The sequence below is a fragment of the Saccopteryx bilineata genome, chromosome X, assembly GCF_036850765.1.
Source record: "Saccopteryx bilineata isolate mSacBil1 chromosome X, mSacBil1_pri_phased_curated, whole genome shotgun sequence".
Taxonomy (NCBI): Eukaryota; Metazoa; Chordata; class Mammalia; order Chiroptera; family Emballonuridae; genus Saccopteryx; species Saccopteryx bilineata.
Window position 1 is genome coordinate 44,292,092 of NC_089502.1, and position 19,531 is coordinate 44,311,622.

Sequence of the window (19,531 nt, forward strand, 5' to 3'; positions counted from 1 at the left end):
AGATGGGCGCTTCTCCTGTGTGCCCTGGCCTGGAATCGAACCCGGGACTCCTGCACGCCAGGCCGACACTCTACCATTGAGCCAACCGGCCAGGGCCTAGGGAGGTATTTTTGATAACAAAATTCAATGTTTACCTTAATTGAGACTGCCTGTTGTCTTTTGCATCTACAATAACATGCCTTTGAAATGTAAGAGTAATCATCTTTTCCTGTCCCTTCAGGATGCAATTACCCCACTAGAGCAGAAACCACAAATGCTCTCATTGTTATTGTTATAACGTTAGTTAACTATGAACTATCTTATTCCTGCTTTAGTAAAAGAAGTTCCAGTAAATACATTTTTACTTTCTTTCCAACCCCACAGATTCCCCTGTTTTGCTTTCTCCCACCTCCCTAATCTATCACCAATCCAATGAATTTCATGTAACTCCCTTACAACTCTGCTAAAATAAGTGGTAAATCCACCATTTTCTAGAGCACTTTCTCAGTCAGTTGAGACTATGCTTCCTGGCAACTGTCGACAGTTTGGCTTAAAAAAACTCATAAAAAATTCTTACAGATTTAGAAATTTCTCACATTGACAAGAGCCAGCCACCACTCAGGCTGCCACCCTGGTGGGCCTGGGACATAGTATCATGCCAGAGAGGATAATTCTGGAGCTTTAAAACCAACTGGTACTTCCTAGGTTTCAGACTTGCTTGTGACCTATACTTTTTATCTTTGATGGAAAGGAATTTTGCCCTAGGTTGGATTACCTTGTATCTCATCCGCACGTGATTTAGAAGAGATTTAGATAAGATTTTGGATTTAGAGTTGATGTTGGTATGGGTTAAGACTTTTCGGCATGTTGTGATGGAGTGAATGTATTTTTTATGTAAGAAGGACATACATTTTTAGGGGACGGAAGACAGACTGTCAGGGTGTTGGGCAGATAAAATGTATTATGCTCACTTTGTAAAAGATAACGCTGCCCACGTGGAGGTGCCCAGGTGATATTAATGTGTGTTGGGGGCAGGCAGAATCGTTGTAGCCTGGGGCTTGGTTTTGGGATTAAGCCTTTCTCACCCTTTTTGATGTGGGGTGGTGCAATCCTATCACGCCTCAGAAGGTGACTTTGTAGTAGAGACTTCCCTATTTTGTATATTGGATTAAAGGTTTGGATTTCTACACTATAAAATAGGGGCAGAACTGGAGCTTGCTCTCTTGGTTCCTGGGATGATTAGCATTAGAGGAGAGAGCAGAGCAGAGAGCAGAAAGAGGCCACGTGGCCAACAGAAGCAGCCAAGATGGCGGAGTGCTGAGTGAGATGCCAATTTGTGCAGAGTTTGTATCTGGGATAAGGAAGGAGATGGGGAACTGAGGAGAATAAGGCTGGTGAGCTAGAAACCTTTGATTCTAGGAAACTCGGATAAGTCAGTGGCTTTGTGAGCACTGAATGTGAGTGGGTTTTGGAGCTCAGTGTATGTTTTTACTTGCCCGCCGGGTGCAAGCTAGAATTAAAGAAAATGGCCTATCAGTTTTTGGTTCCGTTGTTTCTTTACCGACTGTCCGAATCCAATGCGAACCTGCATGGGCCAGGCTGCTGTGATGGTAGCCCTGGTGGCTGGCTTTACACAGGGGTTGAATTACGGCTTGCCAAATACCAATATGACTACCAATATGTAACTGATCACATCTTCAAAGACACTGAGAACGTGACCTTATTTGGAAATAAGGTCATTGAAGATATAAGTTAAGATAATACTGGAGTAGACCAGTACTCCAGAGTGGATCCGGAAATATGGATATAGATATTCACACAGGGGGAATGCCAGGTAAAGATCAAAGCAGAGATTGGGGTGATGTTTTCATAGGCTAAGAAATGCCAAAGATTGACAGAAAACTACAAGAAGCTATGGGAGAAGCATAGAACAGATTCTACTTTGCATCTCTCACAAAGAATTCACCCTGCCAATACCTTGATCTCGGATTTTGGCAGCCCTAGAAAACTAATCCAGCTTTTAGTACAATTGCTCATTTCACAGGGTAGAAACAAAACAAAAAATTAATATATTATTTATATACTTAATACAAAACACTTACAGTCTGGCAAATGGCCCTTGCAGAATCCTTTTTTTCGTGGTAGGGCTCAAACTTGGATGTGTAGTTTGACAAAACTGAGACCTCACAGCACCATCACCTTGGTTCTGTCTACCATCTTGTTCCTGACTTTGACATTCTCTTATTGTTACTTGGGATACCGCGCGTTGGTTAGCATTCTAAAACCAAAAATTTAGAGAAAATAGTTTAAACTAATTATAAAAATTATCTCTCTTAACAATCTACAATTTTAGTTTACCCACTTTTCATAATCGCAAGAATTGTGACTAAATGTTGAAAGCATAATAGTGCTTTTATAAAGACGACTTACCCTAATTAATTTTCTATTAAAATATTTAACTATATTTTTTAAAATTTTGAAATTAAATTTAATATGGTGACATTGGTCCACAAGAACATATAGGCTTCAGGTAATCATCTCTATAGAGTTTGAACTGTTCATTGTTTTGTGTGCCCATCACCCAAAGGCAAATCATTGTCTGCCACTGTATGTATGGTCCTCTTTACTCCCCTCCCACACAACCCCTTCTCTCTGGTAACCATTTCATTTTTGTCTATGTCCATGAGTCTCAGTTTTATATTATACCTATGTGTGAAATAACATAGTTCTTAGCTTTTTCTCATTTATTAATTTCACTTAGCATAATAAAGGAAGATAAACAAAAGTCCCTCTTATATTAATATAGATGAAAAATTGAATTAGATATATATCTACATACAAATAGTAATCCTAAAAATCATTTTTATAAAGATAAAACCATTGAAAAAAATTAACTAATTTGTCTTGATTGTGTCTAAATTTCAGAAGTGGTGACTTCTACTAGAACATCTATTTTACAAGTCATTGTTAACTGTTATACAACCTGGCTAAGACTGCCATGTCAGACATAGAAGTAAAAACCTCCTGTGAAAGTGTTTCTACAGCTATGGTCTTGACAAAAAGTTAGAAAAGAATACACAAGCACACCTTGTTTTCTTGTGTTTCACAGATACTGCATTTTTTAAAATAAATTGAATGTTTGAGACAACCTTATGTGGAGCAAATCTATTCACACCATTTTCCAGTAAGTTCAGATGATAGTTAATATTTTTTTAGCAATAAATTATTTTTTAATTGAGGTATGCAAATTTTTAGACACAATGTTTTGCACATTTAATAGACTATAGTATAGTGTAAATATAACTTTTACATGCACTGGGAAAACAAAATCTTCATGGGACTTGTTTTATTGCAATATTTGCTTCATTGCAGTGATCTGGAACAAAACCCGCAATATCTCCAAAGATGCTTCTAATCATATGTACCACTTGGGAGTTTAAATAACGACAATCATGACAGGCTCAATTAAGAAGAAAGCAAAAACAAGATACCAAATTTTGAGGGCTTTGGGAAATATCAGAGGCTGTGACCTTCTGCCTAGTGTGCTCCAAAAGAATAAATGACAAAAAAGGAAACAAAAAACAACAATGATTTTTTTCTCCTCTTAATTTTATACCATTAATAATCAATAAAGAGAGATGATGTCAGAGTAATGGCAGTGTGAAAGATATCCTTGATCTTTTCCCTTGAAATTTCAAGAAATTGAACACCAGTAACTCAGAAAAAGAAACTCAGCTGGGCTTGCAGGCTTGCCTGTAAAGATCTGCAAATGAACTTGATTAAAGTTGGGAAGGGTAAAAACAGGGAGCAGAGGATAAGCCCTTGGTGGGGATCCAAAGAGGAGAGAGGCCCAGACTGTTTGGGTTTTCATCTGCTGAGGCTCCAGAGAAGGGAGAAACTTAGACTTTATTCTTCAACCAGGAAGAGCAGAGAGATTGGGGGGGGGGAATCTGGAAAGATATTGAACCAAAGCTACGGCAGAGTGTGGGATCACTGCTAGTGTTCCCATGGTCTTTCAGCAGCCCACATTCAGGACAGAGAGAAATACAAAATGCAGTCCTCAGACCCCCAGTTCCCACCTTTCTTCCCACATAATACAAAGAGTGGCAGAGACATACTCCACAGTTAGCTTCCCAGAGCCACTCTTTCCCCTGAAGAACAGGTCCCCTGGTCTGTTAAGACACAGGGAGGAGTGCACAGTGGTTTGAGATCACCATTGCTAAAGTTGTAAAGCCCTGAAAGAACTTCACACCCATTATTAGGACTGTTGCCTTGCCTCCATTATTGGACTGCAGCTTCTCAGCAGAGGTAAGCCTGGAGATTTTATAGAACCAAAACTTGTATACCGTTGTACAAAACTTGTAATCCAGTGCCATCTACTGGACAAAAATAGGAAAAGCTACTGCAAGTGCAACCAACAACACTACATTTTTATTTGCTTGGGTTGATTTTTTGATGTTGTTGCTATTTTTCTTCATTTTTCATTATTGTTCTTTGTTCTCTGCTTTTCCATAGTTATTCTTTTTTAAATTTTATTTTTTATTTAATTTTTAACTTTTTTTTTTGCTAGTTGTTGTTTGATTTCTTAACAATATTACTCCCAAATGATATTAGGCAGAAAAAACAAATATCATAAAAACACCAAAAAGAGACACAGTTTGGAAAGAAAATTAAAAAATCTCCCAGAAAGCAAACTCAATCAACATAAAATCTTCGGAGTTAATTGATAGAGAATTCAAAATAGAAGCTCTGAAAATACTCAACAAGACATGAGAAAACAATGGTAGTCAATTAAAGGAGATCAGAAAACAAAACAAGTACTCCACGAAGGAAACTGAAATTTTAAAAACAGAGGTAAAGATCTTAATACATGAACTGAAAAGTGAACTAGCTAGTTTAGCTAATAGAACAGGCCAGCTAGGGGAGAGAATCAGTGACATCGAAGACAGACAACTAAAGATGATACAGAGGAAAGATGAGAGAAATGCAAGAATTAAAAAAAATGATAGAGCTCTATGACAATTGTCTGACTCCACTAAAAAGAGTAATATAAGAATAATGAGTATTATCAGAAGAAGAGAGGGAGAAGAAAATAGCTTATTCAAACAATTGATGAAAACCTCTTAAACCTATGGAAAGAGTTAGAGCCTCTAATTCAAGAAACAAACAGAATGCCTAGTTACCTCAATGCAAATTGGCCTCCTCCAAGGCACATTATAATAAAACAGTAAAAAAATCAATGACGAAGAGAGAACCCTCAACGCAGCTAGGGAAAAGAGGAACATAACATATAAAGGAAGGTCCATCATGTTATCATCAGACATCTCAGCAGAAACTCTACAAGCCAGAAGAGTATGGACCCAAATATTCAAAATATTAAAAGTGAAGAATTACCAGCCATATTTGAAGTTATCCTTCAAAAAAATGAAAGAGAAATAAAAACTTATGTATACATATAGGAACTGAGGGAATTTATCACTAGAAAATTCCAGCAGTAGAAAATACTTGAGCCAGTTATTCTAGCAGATAAAACAACAAAAGAAAACTACAAGTAAAGACTCCATCAAGGTTACACTATAAACAAGGATAGTCTATGACAACAAAAAAAGGGGTGAGGATAAAGATCTGGAGTAGCAAAGGAGGATGGAGTGCAGAAGCGTTCATAAGACAAAGAACTCCTGTATAATGAATTTTTTTCTTAATAACAAAGGGTAACCAACCATGAAAAAAAATACTGAAATACATAGCTTAAAAAAAGAGAAAACAGAAGAAAGAATTATGGAACACCACCAAACAAGAGCAACTGACAGAAACACAAAAGGAAGAACCAAAGGAGACATAAAACTACCAGAAAATAAAACAAAATGGCTATAAAAATCCTGATGCATCAATAATTACTCGAAATGTAAATGGACTGAACTAACCTACTGAGAGGCACAGAGTAGCAGATTGGATAAAAAAAAAATCCAACCATATACTGACTTCAGGAGACACACCTAAGCTGCAAAGACAAAAGTAGACTCAAAGTGAAAGGTTAGAAAATGATTCTCCAAGCAAATAATACCCAAAGAAAAGCAGGTGTAACCATACTCATATCTGAAAATGATGACTTCAAGACAGCAAAGGTAACAAGAGACAGTGATGGACATTTCATAATGATAAAGGGGACACTATATCAAGAAGATGTAACACTTTTTAATGTATATGCACCAAATCAGGGAACACCAAAATATATATCTATTAACCGATCTAAAAATATAAAGAGACAAAAACACTATCATAATTGAAGATTTCAGCATATCAGTGACATTAGGGAAAGTATATCACATAACACAGAGAGATAGAGGGCAAGAGAGTAATTCATGGAGGGAAGAGGGGGAAGCGGTGGGGGGAGAGGGCAAAGGGGGTATCAAGGAGAATACAGGGGGAGGGAGGGAGATATATTTGGGGGAACACTTGTAGCTATATAAACACAACAAATTAAAAAAAGAAGCAGCCAATGAATGCATAAGTAAGCAGAATAACAACAACAACAAAAGAAATAATAGAACTACCATATGACACAGCAATCTCTGTACTGGGTATCTACTCCAAAAAACTAAAAAAACATTAGTATGTTAAGACACATGCACCCCCATGTTCATTGCAGCATTATTCATAGTGGCCAAGGCATGGAAACAATGTTTCCTTTAATAGAGGATTGGATAAAGAAGATGTGGTACATACATACAATGAAGTATTACTCAGCCATAATAAATGATGACATATTGCCATTTACAACAACATGGATGGACCTTGAAAACCTTATACTGAATGGAATAAGTAAATCAGGAAATGTTAAAAACTATAGTAGTTACTAGACAACACAGACAAAAAAGCAGGTACACAGAATAGGAACTGACAACTATAGAAAGCATTTTTCTTTCAGTGTTTTGACATAGGAACATTAATTACTTATTATGAATGTGTGGAAATTATAGAATTGAATATTTACACTTAGTTTACAATATAGACAAGCTTATTAACATATTTATCTAAATAAATGCATTTGTCTAATTTATAATCACATTTACACATACAATATATGATTTCAAACACAGGTAGTATATAAAACTGAGACTCATGGACACATATAAAAGTGAAGTGGTTACCAGGGAGAGGGGGATGAGAAAGGGGAGTAAAGAGGGAAAATGATTTGACTATGGGTGGTGGGCACACAAGGCAATCAATAGTTCAAATGCTATAGGAAATTTTACCCGAAACCTATGTATTCTTTTTTTATTATTATTATTAAATTTAATGCAGTGACATTGATAAATCAGGGTACATATGTTGAGAGAAAATATCTCTAGATTATTTTGACATTTGATTATGCTGTATACCCCTCCCCCAAAGTTAAATTGTCTTCTGTCACCTTCTATCTGGTTTTCTTTGTGCCCCTCCCCTCCCCTAACCCCTCTCTCCTTCTTCACCCCCTCCCCCCTCCCCCAACCTACCACCCCTGTTGCCATCACATTCTTGTTCATGTCTCTGAGTCTCATTTTTATGTCCCTTCTATGTATGGATCCATAAGAAGTAAAACCTATGTATTCTTTATTGATCAATGTCACCCCATTACATTTAATTTCTTTAAAAAAAGTCAGTACATGTGATTTCTGAATAAAATGAACAAGGTACCCATTGTAATTAAGATTATAGTGCTTTCAGAGATACAGTATTAATCGCCTGGTCCCATACCTGAAGATTTTCTGATGCTGAGGAACTTTCAGTTGCAGTACTATGGGTAATGTATTTTATAACAGTAATTATACCCTGAATTGCAATGCGTTTTTGTTCCCTATACTGCAAGTCTTCAATCTCCTTCCTCACTTCACTTATAGCTGTCAGGGGAAACTCAACTGCAAAAAAGTAATTCCATGGAAATTTAAAATTTTAAAGAACTGAAATGATAAAAATGAGAATTACATATGCAATATATTTTCACGATACAAAATTATAAACTTGCCACATAATTTAATTTGTGAGAATTTGTCTTACGTAATTTTTATAAAAAATAGGCAAAATGTATTTATCAGTTAAATGGTAATACAGTCTTCTAGTCTGGGGTTTTAATTTGAAAAATAAATTCTGTAAATTAAATATAATTGATATATTATATTTCAGACTATAAAGTGTTGCTTATTCACTGCATAGACACACATATTTTAATATTTCTAAATATATAGTACATATTGATGGCATTATAAAGTACAAGAGCATAGCAATACAGAGTGGGGCAAAGTAGGCTTATGGTTGCTTGTATGGACTATAATGCAATAATTAATAAATACTAATACAAGAATAAATTCTGTGTTTTGCATACTCACAAATGTAAACCTATGTTTGCTTTACCCTGTATTTAGATGACAATAGATCAGTATTTCAAAGTTTCACTTTTTTCTCTCAAACAATGCAATTATACATACTTTAAAAAGAACAACATACTCATGTTAAGCTTTTCAACTTCTGTATCTTAATTATACTAAAATTCATTAACGGTAAGCCTTTCAACAGTACTTACTCTGCATCTCATTTATTTTGGTTTCATTTTTATTTAAATGTAGTACTTGCTTGTGTTATATCTAATGCACATTACCCCACAAGAGTAGCGTAATACAGTTGTCAGGATCTTGATATCAAATCGCCCAGTGTCCCTTTAAATATCTTAGTCTCTCTATGTAATGTCATAGGAGTTGAAATCTACTAAGGTCAGATTAGATCTCAATGACATTAAATTAAGATATTATCTCTAGTAAGTCATTGTTTATGCTCTTTCTCTTCTTCCAGTCTAATAAAATAAAAATATTAACCTTTAGGAGGCATGACACCTTTAAATCTTCATAAAGACAACATTATTATCACTCTCATAAGCTAAAAGAATAAGGAAGACTGATATTTCATATACCATTCATATAGCATATAAACATATCATTAAAAATAAGCAATTATTCAGTACCTTTAATAGAACTACTATACTTTGAAAATGTCTCTGGCACTGGTGGATAGGGGTAATATCCACCAATAACAGTGTTCTTTACTTCTCCAGAATTGGTCCTTGTTTTAGTCCACTGAATAAAATTTTTTACCTTTGGATCGTTGATATACAGCTGGTCTCCTTGACCTATTCGCAAGAAGGGTAAAGTGAAAAAAAAAAGAGGGGAAGAAAAACAAATCACTGTAATAAACTGCTTGGACATTTTTTGTATAAATACAGTTCAATATGAAAACAGTTTCTTATGTCACCAAGAGAAGAAGTACACTTATTTTCTATGTAGCAGATAAATGTAGTTAATATGCATAAAAATCTTATCAAAGAGAGTAAACAAATACTAAGTCAAGGAGGAAATCAGACATACTAGTCTTTAGGGCCTAAACCAGTGGTAGTCAATCTGGTCCGTACCACCCAATAGTGGGCGTTCCAGCTTTCATGGTGGGCGGTAGCAGAGCAACCAAAGTATAAATGAAAAGATAGATTTAACTATAGTAAGTTGTTTTATAAAGATTTATTCTGCCAAGCTTAGCAAAAATCCTACATAAAGTACTTGGTAAGTAATTATTATTATATAATTTAACTTGCTGTAACTCTGCTTTATAAATTTTATAAAGTAAAATTACTTCCCTACTTTATAAATCACCATTACTGTGGAACCAGTGGGCAGTTAGAAAATTTTACTACTAACAGAGATACAAAAGTGGGCGGTAGGTATAAAAAGGTTGACTACCCCTGGTAAACTGTAGCTCTCTACAGGATACTAAAAACCATAAGGAAAATAAAACTAATTGGGATTTTTCTAACTAAGGGTTGACATCTTTTTGAAAATTGCTTTTTTTAAAATCAGGTATTATCTTAAAAGTATAGCATCGTGTATAAACTAAATTGTCTATGAGTATAACTCAAGATTTAAATTCATGTTCTTAAAACATACTTGACAGTGCCATTTATACTTGGTGTAATTAGTACTTATAAAATGAAGTACAGTATTGACAAGGATGTGCTTTACACACTTCCTAGGACTCTTCTTTGACAAAGTTCCTAATTTCCAATATGGTAGCATTCTAGCAAACAGATTATTTCACACTACTCCCTCATCATCTGGAAACTTTTATCTTTGTTGTTTTGACCCCATTATCAAAGGGACTAGAGAAAAATAATGTACTTACAGACAAGTACTGAGACTGTTTCTGCTATTTAAGTAAAATAGATTCTGGGCCAAAATTTGATGCACACTTTTGTTTTATTTAGTATTTAAAAACATCATTAATTGAATCCATATTGTAATATAGGGCCTACTACTCTTCAATGTATCAAACAATTATCTACCTTACAGCAAGCAGAAATTAAAATTAGCCAAATATAAACACAATCTTCAGAGAGTCACAAAATCATAGCTTCAGTTGTAAATAATCTAGAAGCAATATATTTCATAGGCTAAATATTTTCTATTAAGACATTCTTTTTTTTCTGACAGAGATAGAGAAAGAGACAGAGAGAGGGACAAAAAGGGACAGACAGAAAGGAAGGGGAAAGATGAGAAGCATCAATTATTCGTTGCGGCACCTTAGTTGTTCACTGAATGCTTTCTTATAAGTGCCTTGAGCGGGGGGGGGGGGGGTGGTGACAGCAGAGCGAATGATCCCCTGCTCAAGCCAACAACCTTTGGGCTCAAGCCCCCGACCATGGGTTCATTTCTATGATCCCATGCTCAAGCTGGCAACCTCGGTGTTTCAAACCCAGGTCTTCAGCATCCCAGTCTGATGCTCTATCCACTGTGCCAGCACATAGTCAGGCTGTTAAAACATTCTTATAGAGATAAAAAAAATTATCTTATAGCAGCGGTTCTCAACCTGTGGGTCGCGACCCCGGCGGGGGTCGAAAGACCAAAACACAGGGGTCGCCTAAAGCCATTGGAAAATACATATTTATTATATAGGTTAAGAACCGCTGTCTTATAGCGATAAAAATGGTCAAAATAGAACTATGCTGTGATTAAATGTTGTAATATAAAAGTTAATTTAATGAAGAGAAAATATATTACATTTCCAATAAAGTATTTACAAAAAAATTGCTCACCAGTAATTGACACTCGACTCTCAGTTGTGGTGGTGAGGTAAAGAAGGTTAGGTACTTGACTGTTATTTCTGACAACTTTCAACTGTGTACACATGAAATATGTCACTGTAGAAAATGAAAATACTTATTTCAAAGAGGACATACTGCATTTCAAAGAGGACATACTAAGATCAGGATTGAACACAGTGCTTCTCAAACTTTAGTAAAGATAAGAATCACCTGGGATAACTGTTAAAATGCAAATTAAGATTCAGTAGTTTTAGGGTAGGGTCTGAGATTCTCTATTTCTAATAAGCTCCTAGATGATACTAGTGCTGCCAACCTCTTGACTACACTTGGAACAACAAGGATTAAACACTTAATTTTTCCTTTAGATAAAAGATCTAACACTTACTTCTCCTTTAGAATGTACAATGGCCGCACCTAATTGAAGTTATTGCTTGCTGTACAGTTAAAGAATGCAAGGGTCTTTCTAATGGGGCACACAATGCTATGTGAATAGCTATTTCCCAGAGAGAAAAAAGGCTTAGTTTCTCCATGATGCTTTTACTGACTAACTCAATTTAACACTGATCCCTCAATTACTCTGACTTCTTTCACCAGATAGGGCTATACGGTATTAATTTGAATTTGCTTATATGAGTATTTCACATGTATTGATCTTAAGTCAACTTTTAGCCTCAATGACAGGGCATACACTACCTATTCTTTTCTGTTCACCTTGCTAACCAATTTGATAGACTAAAAGGAATCCCTGAAAATAAGATTATAATGTCTATAGACTTCAACTAGTTTGTTCAAGAGCTATTAATTGTTTTTTAAATATTTATCAGGTAATTTGGAAAAATTTAATTAATACAACAATTTTTAAAAACTTTTAACTCATTGCATGGCAAAACAGTTCTGATCTTACAAACTCAGAAATGAAGAAAAAAATGTTAATACTTGTAATCCACAATAACAGTAAATTTTCATTTGAGAATAAGTATTTCCCTATAGCATGATACAACTATAAATTCACTTCCTATATCTCATATTTACTAGATCTTTATTTTGCAGCAATGAAAATAAAGGGAACCTGTTCAAATGACTAAGAATAGTTCTAAAAAAAAAAGAATAGTTCTCTTAATTTATATCACTTTTATTTCAAAACCTGCACAAATGTTCGAGTATTCATGGTTAAACTCTTTATATAGGAATATTAACAAAATGTCTTTTTTCTAATTTCATGGCTATTAAAATCAGACATTAATATCTAACACTTAAGAGCTGTTTGACCTCCAGGAAATCACTTAAATCTTCTAGACCTGTTTCCTCATCTGTGAATTTGTAAAACCATCAATTCTTTAAAAGAACTAAGAGTACAAAATAAGATAACATCTATGAGCATTTGGTATATAGTAAACAATACTGTATTAGTTTTCCTTAGTTTTTCACTGATCTTAAAAGTATAAAAGATGCCCTACTGCAAAAGGATTCTGGTATAATTCTAGAAGACCCTTGTTTGTGTTCCCCTTCATAAGCCTAAATAGCCCCCTTAATACTCACCATTCATTTAATTATGTTTTCTTTCACTCTTGGTCAAAAGATGAAATAAATTGTGATTGTTGTCATCTACTGTATTAGAGAAAATCTTACCAAAGTCCATGAAAACCTTTCTTAGAAAGCTACTTTTCACATTATCACAAGAAATAAAACATGCATGCTTGGCAACATTTCTGTGAAAAAACATTATCTAAAACCTGTGTCAGTGTGTTGTTTAAAAGTGGCTACAAAGAAAGAGAGATCTGGCCATAAGACTCAACTAAAATGAAGTAATAGAATTGTCATCAGAGTTCATCACTAGCAATCATTTATATACTTGGAAAAGTTATATAGCCCCCCTCACCTTAGAAGACCACGCCTTGGTTTTGGCTAAAAATGACTTTCTGCCTTTTTCCTCAGTAATTGGAATGAAGTTTGGTTACATTAAGATATATTTAAAAATTAATCTCACAGAAGGTAGGAGCTAATGAAATAATATTTGAATACTGTTTTGCAATAGAGAATAAATGGGTAGCAGAACAGTCCTATACATAGTCTCTGGGTCTCCTGATCTACAATTTCTACCTTGTCGTTGATTTAAAAAGAATTGCAAGTAGTCAAGATTGAGAGTTTCCCCAATGTTAATAGACAGTCATTTAACAATTGGTATTTAATTTATATAATCATTTGGAAAATAGCAAGATAGTATACCATATCTAAAATAGCTTTATGCTATAAATTCAAGTAAGGAAATACTCACTGGAGTTGTTAAAACATATTTTGCATACCTTTTTTCTAATAATACTATAGATCTAAAGACTAACTTGCTATATAAAATGTTTAATAGGGCACACTTAAAATGTTTTCAAATAAATAATATTAGTGGAAAAAACACCTATCTATTTGAATGAATGCAAAAGGAAAAGGTCAATGAAAAGTTGAGTAAAATATTAGCCAGCTGATGTAATGCCACTAAACTAATATTAATTTAATACTCTAATGGAATCATACTTATTATTGTCAGTATTTAATTACACAGCCTGACAATTTGCTGCCAATTAATTTTACATCAGGAAAGTCTTCATGGTCTTCAATGGGGTCTACTTAGTTCAATTTCCCAGTGTACACAAAGGGAATTAACTGCCTATGTTTTAGTTTCATTGAATTTTAAGCTTTTATGTCTGAAATGTTAACAATAAGAATTAATAAGAGCACCTACTTTCTGGAAAAAAAATTAGTTCAATCCCAAATTAATACTAAATATAATATTAATATAAAAATTCAAACATGTTATTAGACTGATTGAAATTGCTAACTCAGTGTCATGACACTATAATTAAGTTTACTATTATTTAAGTTAATGCTCTCACTGGCAAAATAAAAAGATAAAAAGTATTAGAACTTAGTACTTGGGTAAATATTTTCAAAGATTTCCGGCTGAGATGTAGAAAACAGTTCCACTATGAATGGTTGTTCTGAAGTTCCATCAGCAATATGAATCCAGCGATACGACCAAAAATCTTCACTGTTTTCTATATGAATATAATATTAGAATAAATGAAGGTAACTGATTATGCACATATGAACACAGAAATATTCACTGAAATATTTCATTTGACTTTCAATTCCAAAAGCTTACCTTTCTTTTTTATCCGCTGGACCCTTCCTACAAAAACTAAAATGCCAATAACATCACAGATTTGATTTTCTGGCATATCATCCAGTTCTGATCTAAAAAAACCAAATAGTTAAATAGACATTGTATCTTTAAACAGTGAAAAAACATTTATAAATTTAGTTTTGAAAATATACATTCATATAATTACTATAGCCAAATTTTGGGTAGATTTTGAGCAAATCATAACACATTATTTCAGTGACTAACATTGAAACATTATTTTACAGGAAGCTCTTTTACCTTGTGGTAAAGCGGTAATTTAAGTTTGGCAATCTCCATTCTGGTTTCACTTGCTTTTCTGGAATGATTGTTATATTAGTTGGAGGATCTCGAAGGTTCAGGCAGATTTCTGAAAAACAAATTTATTACTTTAATATTATATTTAATGCATACAAAATATACATATGTATAATTTACACAGAAAAATAATAGACTGAACACTTTGAAGCCCAACAGAAAACTTAAGAACTAGACCATTATCAATAGCTTTCTTCTTCTTACCGCTACACTGTCACATCCATTTATCTCTTCACCAATGGATAACCATGCCTTAAATTTTGTATTTTACCATGTCCTTAATTTAAAAAAGGATTTTTAATCACTTGTTTTTGCCCAAACAAGAACACTGTTTGGCTTTCTTCGTTTTTGAACCTGAGTGGATGGAATCATATCATATAGAGTATTCTAAGGGTACTGTTTTCACTCAGCATTACGGTCCTAAAATCCATTCATTCAGCTGCACATAGTAGTTTTTCTTTCTCATATCCATTGATGAATAATGTTCCAGGGTGTTGGTATACTTAAATTTTATTTACCCATTATCATGTTGATAGAATTTGCATTATTCCCAGTTTTTGTTACTATAAACAAGGTCACTATGAACTTTTTGTACATGTCTCTCTGTGTATACAGGTGAAAGTTTCCTAACATATTATAACCAGGCAGGAAACCCTGGATTGTACAATATGCAGAGTTCCACTTGACAGGATAATTCAAGACTATTTTAAAGTAGAGAACATTTTTCCGTTCCATAAACAGTGCTCAAGAATTCCTATTGATCCACATCCTCTCCAAATTCTGATATTGTCAAACTTATTTGTCAACCTAGTGACACTAAATGACAATTTGTTAGGGTTTTATTTTACAGTTTCCTTATTACTAATTATTTTGAACAACATTTCATATACTTATGGTTATTTCAAGCCTCTTCTTCTGTTAATCATTTGGGGTTTTCCAATTTAAACATATATTTAAGGAAATAATGAACAAAGACAACATCCTTTGAAAATTTTCAAATTAATTAAGCTTATTGGATTAACTAGGAAATTTAGAATACACAAAAATACAGGTTAAGTATAAAACTATTATAAGCAAAAACAATACTTAAACTTGTTGAGTTATGTAATCTATAACTTTGAAAAATGGAAATGTGAAAAAAATTATATCCAACTCTTAAAGCAATCACTTAATATAGTAATATTAATGCTCCCAAAATATTTAGGACGATGCTAATATGTCAAAACTTTGACTTTAATACTAATTAGGAAGAGTCCTTTCAAGATTGAAGCCACTGTTAATATTTGAATACTGGCTATTGGTTAAATAACTGTATTGCATTAATTTTACATTTTTTGTTTTTGATAACTGTACTGTAATTATGTAAGAGTGTTCTTGTCCTTAGCAAATATAGACTGAAATATTACTGATGTGTTTAAAGGTAAAGAGGTATGTATAATGGCTGCCACTTACACTCAAATGATTCAGAGGATAAAGTAAAGAAATATATATATAAATATATATGTGTGTATATGTGTGTGTGTGTGTAGATATGTGTGTGTGTATATATATATATATATAGAGAGAGAGAAAGACAGAAAATGATAAAGCAAAAGTTAAGTGTTAAAAATAATTGCATCTGTATAAAGGGTTATAAAAGAGTTTTTAATACTATTCTATTAATTTTTATGTAATTTTGACATTAACTCAAAATAAAATATTGACAAAAGTCCTTTTGAGTAGTAGCCTGAAGTAACAGAAAAGTATATTCAAATCATTAACTTAATATTATAATGCAAAAAACAAAAGATAATAAAAATAAGTAATTTTAAACAGAGCTCATTCATGAATTTCATTAATTAACAATAAGTATTTCAGATAATTTTTCTAAATAATGTAATAACAAATAGCATATTCATTAGTGATTGCTTGAATATTTTATAAATACAAGAATTTAAAGGTTTGTCAGATTCTAACATATTCAGTACTTTTAAGTTTTTGACTGATATGATACCTTGTAAATTTATAAAAATATATAGCCATAAAAATATACTGAATACTTAACCCATAGTAGAAATTAGTTTGATCTCTGGATCCACAGGGAGAGGTTGAAGCCTGAATGGATAACTCTTTTTAACAGAATAATCTTGAAGCAGAAGAACTAAACCAACCCGCAAACTTTTATACCATTCAGGACACAGGGCATTCCACATGATAACTGACACAGTGCCTGAACTGTCAGCAACTTCCAAAAAGGTCTAAAAAAAAAAGTAAAAACAAATGTATATTTGTTACTTTTATTTACAAGATGTTAAAAATTTAAGAACGAGGAAGTTAAACTATAAGGGATTGACTAAATAATTTATAATACATGATAGAATCTATATGAAGTTATCATTGAAGAATTTTTGTGATATTAAAAATACTTAAGAAAATGTTATGTGACACAAAACTTTATGTACTATGTTACTACCAATTTGTAAGATAATTTAATATGACATAAATAGTCATGAAATATATGACATAGATACATATATATATACATAGATGTGACATATATTATGTACATATGATATCACAGATATGTGCATTTGATAAATGTGTGTGAATATATGATATATACACACAAAAAGGGAATAAAACACACTATAATATAAATAGTGGTTCTCTCTGATTAGTATGATTTAGGGTGGTATTACTTATAAGCCTATTTACATATCATCCTACATTTTCCAAAATATCTAAAAGAATGCACTTTTATTTAAAAAGTTTAATAAGACATTCAAAATAATTCTTGATAACAGTTGAAAATAAAGTTAAATAGTAAGTGAAAAAAGGACAGAGATGAAGAAAATGTTTATTATCAGCATTATATGGCATAGACAATTGAGATAACAGAAAAGTGTCAGATAGATTTAAAATTAGGTCTCTAGTGACCAGTGGAAGAAAAATGCCAAACTAATTGTGTTGAGAAGTAAATGGGAGACAATTAAGTGAAAACATGTAGTGTAGACGACTTCTTTAAGGAGCTTGCCTGAAGAGAAGGAGAGAAGGAATAGAGGAGACTGAAGTCAAAGGATAATTTTTTTTTTCCTTCTGAAAATGGAAGACTAGAGACTGTTTATATGTTGGTGTAGAAAGTACAGTAAAAAAGAAAAGGTTGAAGATATGTAAAAAGGTGTGAAGAAGACCAGCTGGATCAAGGAATTAAAGGTTGGCGACACAGAAAAAAATTATTTTTATAAGAAATTACATAAAAATACCTTGAAACATACATGTATGTACATTTTTAAAATTACTAAATTGAATATATAAATGTTATTTAAATGTATATTATTCTGGCCCCGGCCGCTTAGCTCAGTGGTAGAGTGTCAGCCTGGCATCTGCATGTCCCTGGTTCGATTTCTTGTCAGGGCACACAGGAGAAGCACCCATCTGCGTCTCCTCCCTTCCCCCTCTCCTTTCTTTCTACCTCTCTCTCTTCCCCTCCTGCTGCCATGGCTTGAATGGAACAAGTTGGCCCCAGGCACTGAAGATGGCTCCATGGCCTCTGCCTCAGGTGCTAAAATCTCAGTTGTGAGCATAACCCCAGATGGGCCGAGCATCGCCCCCTTGTGGGCTTGACAAGTGGATCCTGGATGGGGCACATGCAGGAGCCTGTCTCTCTGCCTCCTCTCCTCTCAGTGAATAAAAAAAAGAAAAGAAAAGAAAAGAGAAGAAAAGAAAAGAAAAGAACCCATAAATTATTCTAACATGGAGTCAGGTCTGTAAATTATAATCTATAACTGTTAAGTTACATAGAATATTTTATCATTGCTTATACCTGGTATGGCTCAATCATCTTTTTATCAGGTTTTCCATAGTATCTCAGTCTTGATTTATGCAAAATTCTTACAAGCAAAGCAGGAAAATTCCTTCTGCTATTCCAGGTCGTTTCAAGGTGAGAAAGAGAAATTATTTTGGTATCTAGAATACAAAAAAAATAAAAATAAAAATCCTTAATATGTCATTGTAATTACAAAATTCTATTTTAATGGTTAAAAATGGTAGCTAGATCATACCCAAAGCCAAAGTAACTCCTTTTTACCAGCTTAAGTCAGTCTATTTTTTCTCATATATAAAATAATACATACTATCCCTAATAAAAATAGCGTGTGTGTATGTATATATATATGCACACATACACACACACACACACACATGACTTACTATGTGTCTGGTACATAGGTAAATACCTGTATTAATTAACACACTGCTTTATCTAGAAATGCCCTCCACCTTATCAAACTGTTTATTTCTTTGGAGACTTGGATCTAAATTCACCTCCCTTAAGATATTTTGTGGAAAAAAACTCAAATGTCATGAATTATTTTTCCACTACTAAGCACTTTCATATTTAATTTATACAACTGTTTTATGTTATATTTCTGTATTGCCCTTAACTTAGTTTCCATCTTTCCCAAATAGGCTAGACATGGTCCTTTATCAGGGTCTTCTGCACTTGTTGCTACCTCTGTCTGTCTGTCTAGACTCTAGAATGTCTTCCTCTTAGATACCCAAGTGACTTCCTTTCTCCTAAGTTTTGCTCAAAGGTCACTTTCTCAGTGATGTTATCTATCTCTAACCACTCTACTGAAAAATTATCCCTTTACTTTTCTCCCATACCATTTTTTTTGTGACAGACACAGAAACAGAGAGAAGGACAGATAAGGACAGACAGACAGGAAGGGAGAGAGATGAGAAGCGTCAAATCTTCTTTGCGGCACCTTAGCTGTTCATTGATTGCTTTCTTGACTGGGGACTACAGCACACCAAGTGACCCTTGCTCAACCAGCGACCTCGGAGTCATATCTATGATTCCACCCTCAAGCCAGTGACCCTGAGCTCTAGCTGGTGAGCTCCTGCTCAAGCGTGCAACCTCAGGGTTTCAATCTTGGTCCTTCAAGTCCCAGTCCGATGCTCTA

The 19,531-nt window shown here is 33.7% G+C and overlaps 1 protein-coding gene across 1 annotated transcript in view; it reads right to left on the reverse strand.

The window, feature by feature from the left end:
- RADX (RPA1 related single stranded DNA binding protein, X-linked) overlaps positions 1-19,531 on the reverse strand; it is a 47,063-nt gene that overhangs the window by 22,543 nt on the left and 4,989 nt on the right. The window contains exons 2-10 of the mRNA XM_066249702.1: positions 18,391-18,533; positions 16,633-16,825; positions 14,532-14,640; positions 14,253-14,344; positions 14,023-14,145; positions 11,090-11,194; positions 8,975-9,139; positions 7,717-7,877; positions 2,082-2,257 (exon numbers count right to left, since the gene is read on the reverse strand). Coding sequence (XP_066105799.1) covers positions 2,082-2,257; positions 7,717-7,877; positions 8,975-9,139; positions 11,090-11,194; positions 14,023-14,145; positions 14,253-14,344; positions 14,532-14,640; positions 16,633-16,825; positions 18,391-18,533 — 1,267 coding nt within the window. The remainder of the gene's footprint in view (positions 1-2,081; positions 2,258-7,716; positions 7,878-8,974; positions 9,140-11,089; positions 11,195-14,022; positions 14,146-14,252; positions 14,345-14,531; positions 14,641-16,632; positions 16,826-18,390; positions 18,534-19,531) is intronic.